Here is a 9443-nt window from a genome sequence, read left to right as displayed (position 1 = left end):
ACTCATTTCATTGCACTCATTTCTTAAGCCTCCAAAGGTAACTACTACCTCAATTCTATTTTGTTTGTTTGTCTTTTTTTTTTTTTGTCCCAAAATTATATCTTCTTTTTTTTTTTTAATACTTGAATATCTTAGTTTTCCTATATTCTAAAATTATTTTTGATGATAATTTAACTTTTTATCATTAAAAATAATAGAACTTTAAATTTATCAAAAAATTTAATTTAATATTGTATAGACTAAAATGAAACGTTTTTCTTAAATTCCATAACATCAATAAAGGACAACATTATGAGTCGAAAGATGTATTACTTGCAAAAACACTATTTGCATAAAAGTAAATCAATTACCTACAAATGGCAACAATTTTTATAAATGGACAAGTGATTGGTCTTTTGTCACAATGGCCAATCGGGAAAGTCCAAACTCCAACTAGAATTAGGTGGACTTTTTGCTCTCTAATGCTTCCTTCAGTTTCCTTCCCAATGCAAATGCCAAGGGAGGAGGAACAGCATTTCCTATCTGCCGGTGCTTGTGTTGAATGTTTCCAGCAAACCGGTAGCTATCTGGGAAACCCTGTTTTGGCAGATCAAAAATCATTAGAATTATTCAAAGATCTCTCCCATAAAGAGAACTGTACCAATGTTTTCCACTTTATTATAGCCGTATGTAGATAAGAAGCCTGATAATGTTGTCAAGTCGATTGTGGGTTTCATTTCAGGAAAAAGAAATATTGTTATGATGGATCATGTTGCATTGTACATTCATTCAGCCTTTTTTTTCACGTGCACTTTAAAAATTAGGCTTTCACAAATATAGGAAAATGAAATGTCAATCTATCTTGAAGAATAAATTGTATGGTCTTTCACTCTTTTATGGTATGCGTTACATACTCCTTACAACGAAAGCTTTGAAACCACAAGCTTTCACAAACTACGGCAGCGATGAATGTCAATAAGTTGAGTGACTTACTTGAGACCGGGCACATTCCCGAACTGTGAGAATCCTGTCCTGTTCAGGATGAAAGCACATTCCAACCTTGCCCATTGGTTGAGGGTCTGTAATGGAAGTTGGGAAGTTCCCTTCCCAATCTAACCTTCCAAACAGCCCTTTCCACTGATTGTGTCTTTTGGCCGTATTTGGCAGGCACCAGGGTATTAAATCTACCACTTGTCCGGTAGAGAGTTTAACCTGCATTTGTATGAAAACAAATAAACAAGCAGTTCAACAATTTAATTCTGATCACAATTCAAAAGCAGAGGCAAAGAACAGCGGGTTTGTACCTTCTCATCTAGAAGGTCATGCCAATCGGCACCTGGTCGCTTTGGAATCTTTTGACACCGAATCAAATTAAGCTCATTCATTTCCTTTGATATATGATCAGTCAGAAGAGCCATTTCCCCTCGAATTTTCTTTTGAAACCATGAGATGGGTTCACTTTGATACTGTGCAAACAAAACATTGTAAATTATATATTCACATACAACTTTTATAGCATGAAGAAATTTTGGAGATACAATTTTCAGTCTAGATACCTCCAAATTTGTCTTTGAGGCCCCATTTCCTACAGCTGGCAGATCACCAATTGTATCTCTCACAGTGATTGCACGAAAAGGGGCACCACTTGCAGTACTTCTTACAGCTGCATATTGCAAATTATGTGATAACGTGACTTTCAACTCTGGAGCAGCAAAGACATGCATTGGCTCCGGCCATTCAGGAAGAGTCTCTTCAGGTGAGGCTGCCCATATAAATGCTCGTTTTCTTGACTGGGAAACTCCATAGGCTCCAGCTTCCAAAATACCAAACCTCACCTAAACAGGCAAAAACCAGAATATTAACATACGTGACTGCATATGTACTTATATCTGTATTCTTATAATATAGTTACATTCTATACAAACATTGCTGTTAGCTGCAAGGAATATCTACCTGGTAACCCATTTCAAGTAGTGAAGCCAGAGTTAACCTAAATGTTTGTCCTTTATTGAAAGACACAAAGTTCCTCACATTCTCTAGAAGGAAATACCTTGGCCGGAAGTAATCAGCAAATGACAAAAATGCTAAAATCATCTCACACTGTACTTTACTCCATGTACTTTGGTTAAACCTATTCATACCAGAGAAACCCTGCAAAGTAAGACAGCTTCTCTTAGTCAATCATTTATTAATTACTCCAGAGATAGAGAACGGAGGAGAAGAAAAGGAAAGCCATAATCTCTAATACCTGGCATGGAGGACCTCCATTGATGAAATCTACTTGCCCCGGCAATGGCAAATTATTAATTTCTTTCTCATTAAGTGAAGCAGCTATTTCAGCTGCCTCAGAAGTGGAGATACAATCATCTGCATCCCCACACTTCTCCATAATAGCCCTGCATCATAACTTATTTTTGAGTTATTTGAGTTGAAAAGAGGACGAGGGGAGAGCCAACTTGTCATACTTACCTAAGAATCACATTGCAGTTTTTAATAAACACCAAAGACTCAGGATGATTGAGTTTAAATGCATCTCCAGCAGGCTCTTCATATTCAATTGCCCATTTAGTTAATGATACACCTATATCAGTAAAAACAAAAGATGGTTTAAAATGCTTTAAAAATAAATATGGCCAAATACATTAAGGTTAATGAAATAGACATAAAGGTAGGCACATACCAGCTTGGTGCAACCCCTCTGACAGGCCACCACAACCTGCAAATATGTCTAAAGTAGCCAGGCGATTCTCCTGAGCTGCTTCTTTTTGCTTCCCAACTTCAAACTCATTTTCTTCCTGTTTACTCTTTCCTTTTTTCTTTTGATATGCAATGTCATTATCCACAATTCTGGTTGAGTACCTTAGTTTCATTTGAGAAGGTAACTGCTTGCCAATCAAACAAAAAAGGGGGGAGGGGGTGTGGGGGAAGAAAGCTATTTATCATCCAATGATACGAATCTTTTAAATATGCAAACAACAGTTTCCATGAAAATAATTGCAGAAGTTCATTTTCAAAAGGTACAACAGAAGGAAGCAAAAAGCAATCACCTGCTTAATGGATCCTTTGGAAGGATCATATATGCGATCACAAAAGAAGATATGATGAAAGATTGCTGGAGCATTGCATGCTGGAAGGTCATTCTTTTTTCTGACTTCACATTTCCCTTCTATTGCCTCAACAAATAAAATATGTGTTTCTTCACTATAATAGACCTGAAAATGAAAGCCATATATATTTACAAATATCCATAGGAAAAGGAAGACTTTTGATGTGCAAACTAAAAGTATAACTATATGAAGTACAGATTAATAGTTATCACATTAAGGTAGCTCCTACCTCTTGAATATCAGAACTATAAGCCTTTTCAGTTGAGATGTCCTCTGGTCTGAAAAATCTCCTGACTTTAATCTGTGTGGACTCCTTTCTAGTCTCTTTCAGCTCTTTTGGGACAATAATCTCCAGCACTTGACACACAACATAAGGCTTCAAGCCTATATTCCTCCCACCTTTAAAGTTTTCATTCTCAGCTCTTTCTAGTGCAAATTGATGGGGGCTTACATAGACATAATCATGGAGAGAGTACTCAGTTCCCCTGTATACAAACCCTGTCTTTAATGAATTCACTTTAAACATTTCTTGCTCCCTTCCAGCATCCTTAACTTGGCAAGAGTGGCAGAAACCAGAACCCAAACCCATATTATCAAAGGGAAGCCTAAAGAAAGCACCCCTCTCAGGGCAATACAAGCTTTTACAATAATACTCCATTGGCAATCCTTTTGTCTTCCGCTCCTCGGCTTTTGCTCTATCGAGTTTGTCCATGTTGGCATTATCTTTCCAGTGCTGATATCCCCAAGGCATTAACCGAATATCTACAACAACAGTCTGTTTCACGTACTCTAATTCAAAATCTCCGCAATGATTTGTTAGAAACACCTCTCTCTCATTAGCTGCATTGCCCAGTACAGTTTCAGATCCTCTCTGCATCAATATTCCATGAAACATTTTGCTTCCGTCTGATGTTTCAAACATGTATTCCACAAAATAGATAGCAGGAAGTTCATCGGAATCAATTTCAACAAAAACAGCAGTTCCAACAACAATTAATTCTCCACGAATAATTGCTCGTTTATGTAGAAGCTCATCAGAGCTAGTTTTGCTTACAGGCTCTCCATCCCATCTTATTTCCTCTTTGGAGGAACATTGTCTAGATCGTCTTGATACTGAAGGAGACTTCTGTGTCTCCTTTGAAATTGATTTATCTTCTTCAGCATCATCATCATCATTTTCCTCTTGTTCCTCATTTTCATTTTCATCTTCGTCTTTCACCTCGCAGCCAGTGTCCTTTGAATCTTCTGGCAAGTAATTTGAATAGTATTCCCCCCAAATTCTGTTTATTAGCCTTGTCGTGGTTGCCTGCATAACCTTTCTTTTAGATGCTACAGGTACCATGGCTGCTTGAGGATTAAGATTTGGTTCACTCTTATGTACTACTTTCTTCTTCTTCACTAACCATTTTGTATGGTGTCTCTCCTCCATTTTATTTGTAAGGCCAACAACAAATGCACACTTCTTAATCTTTTCATCAGGAAACTCTGCAAAGAGTTGTAGAATTATCTGTCCATGCACAACAATGTATCTCTCAACAGCTGCTGGATCTGAAGATATGAAAGCACGATTATCCTTCTTGAACTCAGACGCTCTTCTGATGACATCATTGAAAGAGAGGCGTGAGACTCGGCTTTGCTCCTTCAACAATGTAATGATGCTTATTGCGAGTCTTGCAGTTTTGACTACTGGCTCATACCAAGGAAGATATTGCTTTGATGGTTTGCCGAGCCTATACCTGAAAAATGGAGAGAAAATAAGAACTCATCATGATTAAAAATTAATGATATAATGAAAAACAATCTCATTATTTTGCATATTAGTAGACAATTTCAAGTAATTATGCTTTTTTTTATCACTTTGCAGTGATTTCTGTGCAGGCATTTTAGATCAAAAATTGGTTAGCAAGCAATTACAGAAGCTGCTGAACCCTAATGTAAAAACATGTGAGACAATACCAGGCCATGTCTGTCCTGATAGATATGAAAATCATTGATGATCCAAATTCAATCATCCATTCCTTTATCGCACTCAAAAAAATTGGAATCCCATCAGCACTTGGCACACTTGAGGAACCTAAGGTAGATTGACTAGGATCAGTATCAAGACAGAATCCACTCCCATCATCAGCAGTCATAACCCCAGATCCAAAGATGGTAACATCAATGTCAGCACATGGTTTCATTGGAAGAAGCTCCAAGGAAATCAACCTCGAGTCTGAATTGTAAAATGACCAGTTATGGAGCATGCTTCGAGGGAGTTCCTCGGGATCACAGTCATCAATGTCACTTTCAAAAACTACAAGCTCATCAGTTTCTTCATTAGAATTCTTGTAGTATGCTGGGAGAGGATAATCATTAGCAATCTCATCTTCGTTGATTTTGATGTAGAATTTGTTTGAAAGGGAGGCTGAACCTTGGTTCTTCTTCTGTTTCATAGATTTCCAGTATTCTTCCTCTTGCAACAGTCTTGCCAACTTTGCATCCTCATCTTCCTCAGCTGTAAAAGTAGCCGAACATGTCTGATCAAGTTTGCTCTCTTCCTCTCCAAACCTTTTACCAATAGTCAGAGTCCCCCCAGAAAATGCTGCTATTTCTTGCCCTATATTTTCACGCTTCCTACTCTCATCTCTAAGGGCAGAAAGAACAGGCAACCCAGTAAATACCCGGTCATTCTTCTTTGAAGTCTCATCCAAACCTATCAGCTGGTTATAAATAAACTCTCCATGGGAAATGACAAAATCTTTAACTAATGCCCCACCAGAGAAGCACTTGCTTCCACTCATTGACCGAACAACACCAGCAAGCAACTCATCAAGACTTAAGTCAGGATTCCCACCAAGAGGCTTTGAAAGCTTTTTATAAACCTCTATGCAAGCACGAGCTTTTTCAAAGAAATGCTCATAAAATTTCTTATAGCTGCTTGCGGGCTTACAGCAGCAGTAATCAGCTACATCAGTTGAAAGCCATATCACTGGACAACCATCTTCATAACCAGAGATGTCCCAAGATTCAATTCGTCCAAATCCTTCACATCTAACACTCTTTTCCTTTTCCTTGTCAGAACTTTCTTCAAGTGGCAATATCAAACCAGTTATGAACATGTCGTTGACTTCCAACATCTCAAGTGGATGTGGAAGACCTTCTGAATTATGCAATACAAAATCATTGAGCCTCCTGTTAGGGCGACCATCATCATTTTCATAAGTCAACCGTACAGCTAGAATTTCATCATCTGTTACCATATCCTTCTTTGTTTCAACAACAGAATCTTTTTCAGATATGCGGACAGATTTCTCCTTAAAATCTGTACAGGCAGCAGCTCGCTTTGGCCTTCTAAAAGAATCAGCTGGTTCACCATTTTCTGGAGCACTATTACGCTTTTTGCCTTTTTTACCAGTTCCCATCTCTTTCTTGGTAGGAGGGATAGCAGATCTATGTTTTCCTTTCTTGTTCTTCTTCATTCCTAAATGCAAAAATGGAAAAAAAAATCTTTTGAACTTGAGTTTAAGACAGATATCAAGGCAATGCACAAACAAAAATAAAAACAAATGAGTATGGTATGAACAGAGCGACCCTGTTATATATTACAGCATAATGAAACAAATAAACTAACTTGTTTCTTAAGAACAAATACAACTCATTCAAGTAGCCTAACAATCTTTATCGCTACAATATGAAGGATCAAACATCAACATTGAAAGAGGCCAAATGTTAGTGAGTAGAACATTCATATTGAATGAAACATGAATGGTTTGCACAAACACACAGGGACAGGGAAATGCAAATGAAAATAAAACTTATAATTGTTGAATATAACATGTTTTTGAAACCAAGGGTTTTAAAAGTCCTGAAACCTGAAGAAAGAAAAAAAAAAAAAGAATAGTCCAAAAGAAACAGCCCCATTCAAAGAAAAGGAAAAAAGAATGCCTGACGGTTCAAGTAGAAGGGAGTTGTTAAATGGATCAACATTCACGACACAAGAGAATCCTTGAAAATAATACTTAGCAAATGCAAAAGAACCCATATTCTATAACAACCAAAAATGGGAAAATCACATTCATGCTGTCTCTAACCTTTTAATAATTGCAATAAAATTGAAATTGGAAATGAAAGTTAAGACAATCTACCATCATCTGCTCAGCTTAGCTTCAGATTAGATGACCTATTTCAAGTTGTAAATACACAAATTTCTTCTCTTTTTTTGCAGAGAAAAAAAAAAAAGAAATACCTAAAAATCCATAATATAGTTATGGGCCGAGCCCCCTTTTTTTCTATATTTTTTGGTTCGGCCACAGCAAATCAAAGTTTAACATTCGGAAATGAGTATAAAGATTTAAGAATTCACTTTGAAAAATAAGTAAACGATAAAAGAAAAAAGAACCTGAAGAAGAAGAAGAATTAGAATCCAAAAGAGCGACAGATCCCATAGTTTGGAGAGACGATGGTTGATGGGTATTCCAATCTTTACTCTAAACACCCTTTTTTTTTTTGTTTGATGTTTGGTTTCATTCACTGACGACGATTTTTTTTTTTGATAAGAACATTCACATATATAAAAGAAAAGAAAGCGAGGCGGTAACATTGATTTTTAGAAAAAAGTTGGCGCCATTCCTCCCAAAATGAAAACTATCTACCATTTTCAACTTTTTTAAAGTATGCCCGAACGCCAAAAATCTCCCACAACCAAAAAGTTCTCCCCAACCACGACAAATGCAATGCCCACTTCTAAAAGCCGCGTTACCATTTGTAACAGTACAATTGCCTCGTCATTTCACTTCTGAATTTTCCCAAAATACCATTTTCGGTCTTTTACCAAAAAATAAAAAAAAAAACCCCACACCGATAGCTTTTATTTTCCACAACCATGCCAGTAGTTTGACTTGTTGCTCTAAGTATTAGATTTGAATTTTATGACAAAGTTCAATTGGTTAACGTTAGGTAATATTTAGTAAATTTGTAATTCAAATTTTAATATTTATAATTTTTTTATCATCATATTGTAATTCCTTCCATAAAAAAATGTTAGATTTTTAATTTCAATTATTAAATTTTAAATTTTTTTCAACCACAAATGTATTAAAAAAAAAAACCATGCTAAATATTTAAAAAGGAAAAAAAAAACCATGTTATTCCCTGGTCACTAGATTAATATCTTTATCTTTAAGTCAACATCATTAGCTGTTTGTAACCACTTCAATTAATCCAACACTTGACTAATATCAAATAAGTCAATTAATAACATGAGCACAAACTTAATATAAGTGATAAGGTTAGGTTACAAGTATCTCATTTTTAATTTTTCACTCTCTTCTACCTTTTTCAACCTATTCCCTCTTTTTTACCTTCTACTCATTGTTGACTAAACATTAGAATGGATCCTAAATCCTATCTCCAACACCCCCTAACCATTCTATTTGTGATAGGTTACTCCAATTTCCAAGTCAACCATCCAAACAACCTCCCAATAGACTCTTAACCACCAAACCAAAAAACACGTCAATCATTAGCACCATTTATAGAAACGACGACCATGCCTCTCCTTAAAACAATGAAAAGTGCTACTTTTGTCATCCCTTTTTTCTTTATTGTTCTCATACCCCCTATACAACCTTCAATCTCTTAACATCCATGCATGTCAAAGCATTACCACCAAAGCTTTTTTTACAAATATATTCTTTATCGTGCCAACCCTTTACATTGTACTTGTATCAGGTCATTCCAATTAGCAAGCAACGTACAACTACAGTGTGCCTTATATTTTTAACATTATCTTTGAATGTATGGATAAGCTGACCATTAACCATTTTTAAAGTTTATTGGGAGTTGTACCTCCACTTTACTCCATGCCTCATCCATTAGTTCATGCAAGTGGAGATCCATCAAACCTTATTCCTAACCTTTCATCAATAACCAACATTATACCCACAACAATACAAACCTCATTGATGCAAACAACACCAATCACTATAACCCTTATTATCCCCCAAACAGCCCTCATCACCTTTACAATCTATATCTCCCATTAGATGCCTATATTCACCCAAGTATAACCAATAACCTTCAACCAATAAACCCCATTTTTAAAATATAGTATTATTTCCTAGCCCAAATATAATTTTTCCACAACCAAGTGGCCACTCTATAGCTACTCATTCAACAAGCAACCCAACAACTAGAGCATCTACAACCCTATCGCGATATACGGATTCGAGAACCTAACCACCAAACTTTGGGAATGAAAAACCAGGGGGCTAACAAGCATTTTTAGTAAAAACCAAAATAAAAAGTCGTCATCAATTTTTTTAGGGTATGATTGGTCATTTAAAAATTTGTTTTTTTAATAAAACATTTAAAAAT

At 36.1% G+C, this 9443-nt stretch overlaps 1 protein-coding gene across 2 annotated transcripts; it reads right to left on the bottom strand.

The window, feature by feature from the left end:
* Window positions 1-240: 240 nt before the first annotated feature.
* Window positions 241-7606, bottom strand: LOC111291816 (DNA (cytosine-5)-methyltransferase 1-like). 2 transcript variants are annotated; one of them, XM_022883862.2, is made up of 12 exons: window positions 7468-7606; window positions 5043-6549; window positions 3316-4822; window positions 3027-3191; window positions 2660-2861; window positions 2449-2560; window positions 2228-2375; window positions 1933-2130; window positions 1536-1814; window positions 1284-1445; window positions 973-1191; window positions 241-576 (listed from the first exon to the last, which is right to left on the bottom strand). In XM_022883862.2, the coding sequence occupies exons 1-12, from the start codon at window positions 7511-7513 to the stop codon at window positions 439-441; spliced, it is 4683 nt and encodes a 1560-aa protein (XP_022739597.2). In that variant the 5' UTR covers window positions 7514-7606; the 3' UTR covers window positions 241-438. The 2 variants fall into 2 exon arrangements, with proteins under 2 accessions (XP_022739597.2, XP_022739598.2); XM_022883863.2 differs by lacking the exon at window positions 7468-7606 and adding an exon at window positions 7214-7382.
* Window positions 7607-9443: the final 1837 nt, after the last annotated feature.

The sequence above is a fragment of the Durio zibethinus genome, chromosome 10 (assembly GCF_047325235.1).
Source record: "Durio zibethinus cultivar Kanyao isolate XHJ-2024 chromosome 10, ASM4732523v1, whole genome shotgun sequence".
Lineage (NCBI taxonomy): Eukaryota > Viridiplantae > Streptophyta > Magnoliopsida > Malvales > Malvaceae > Durio > Durio zibethinus.
Note: the sequence above shows the minus strand (reverse complement) of the source record. Positions and strands in the feature narration are given on the sequence as shown.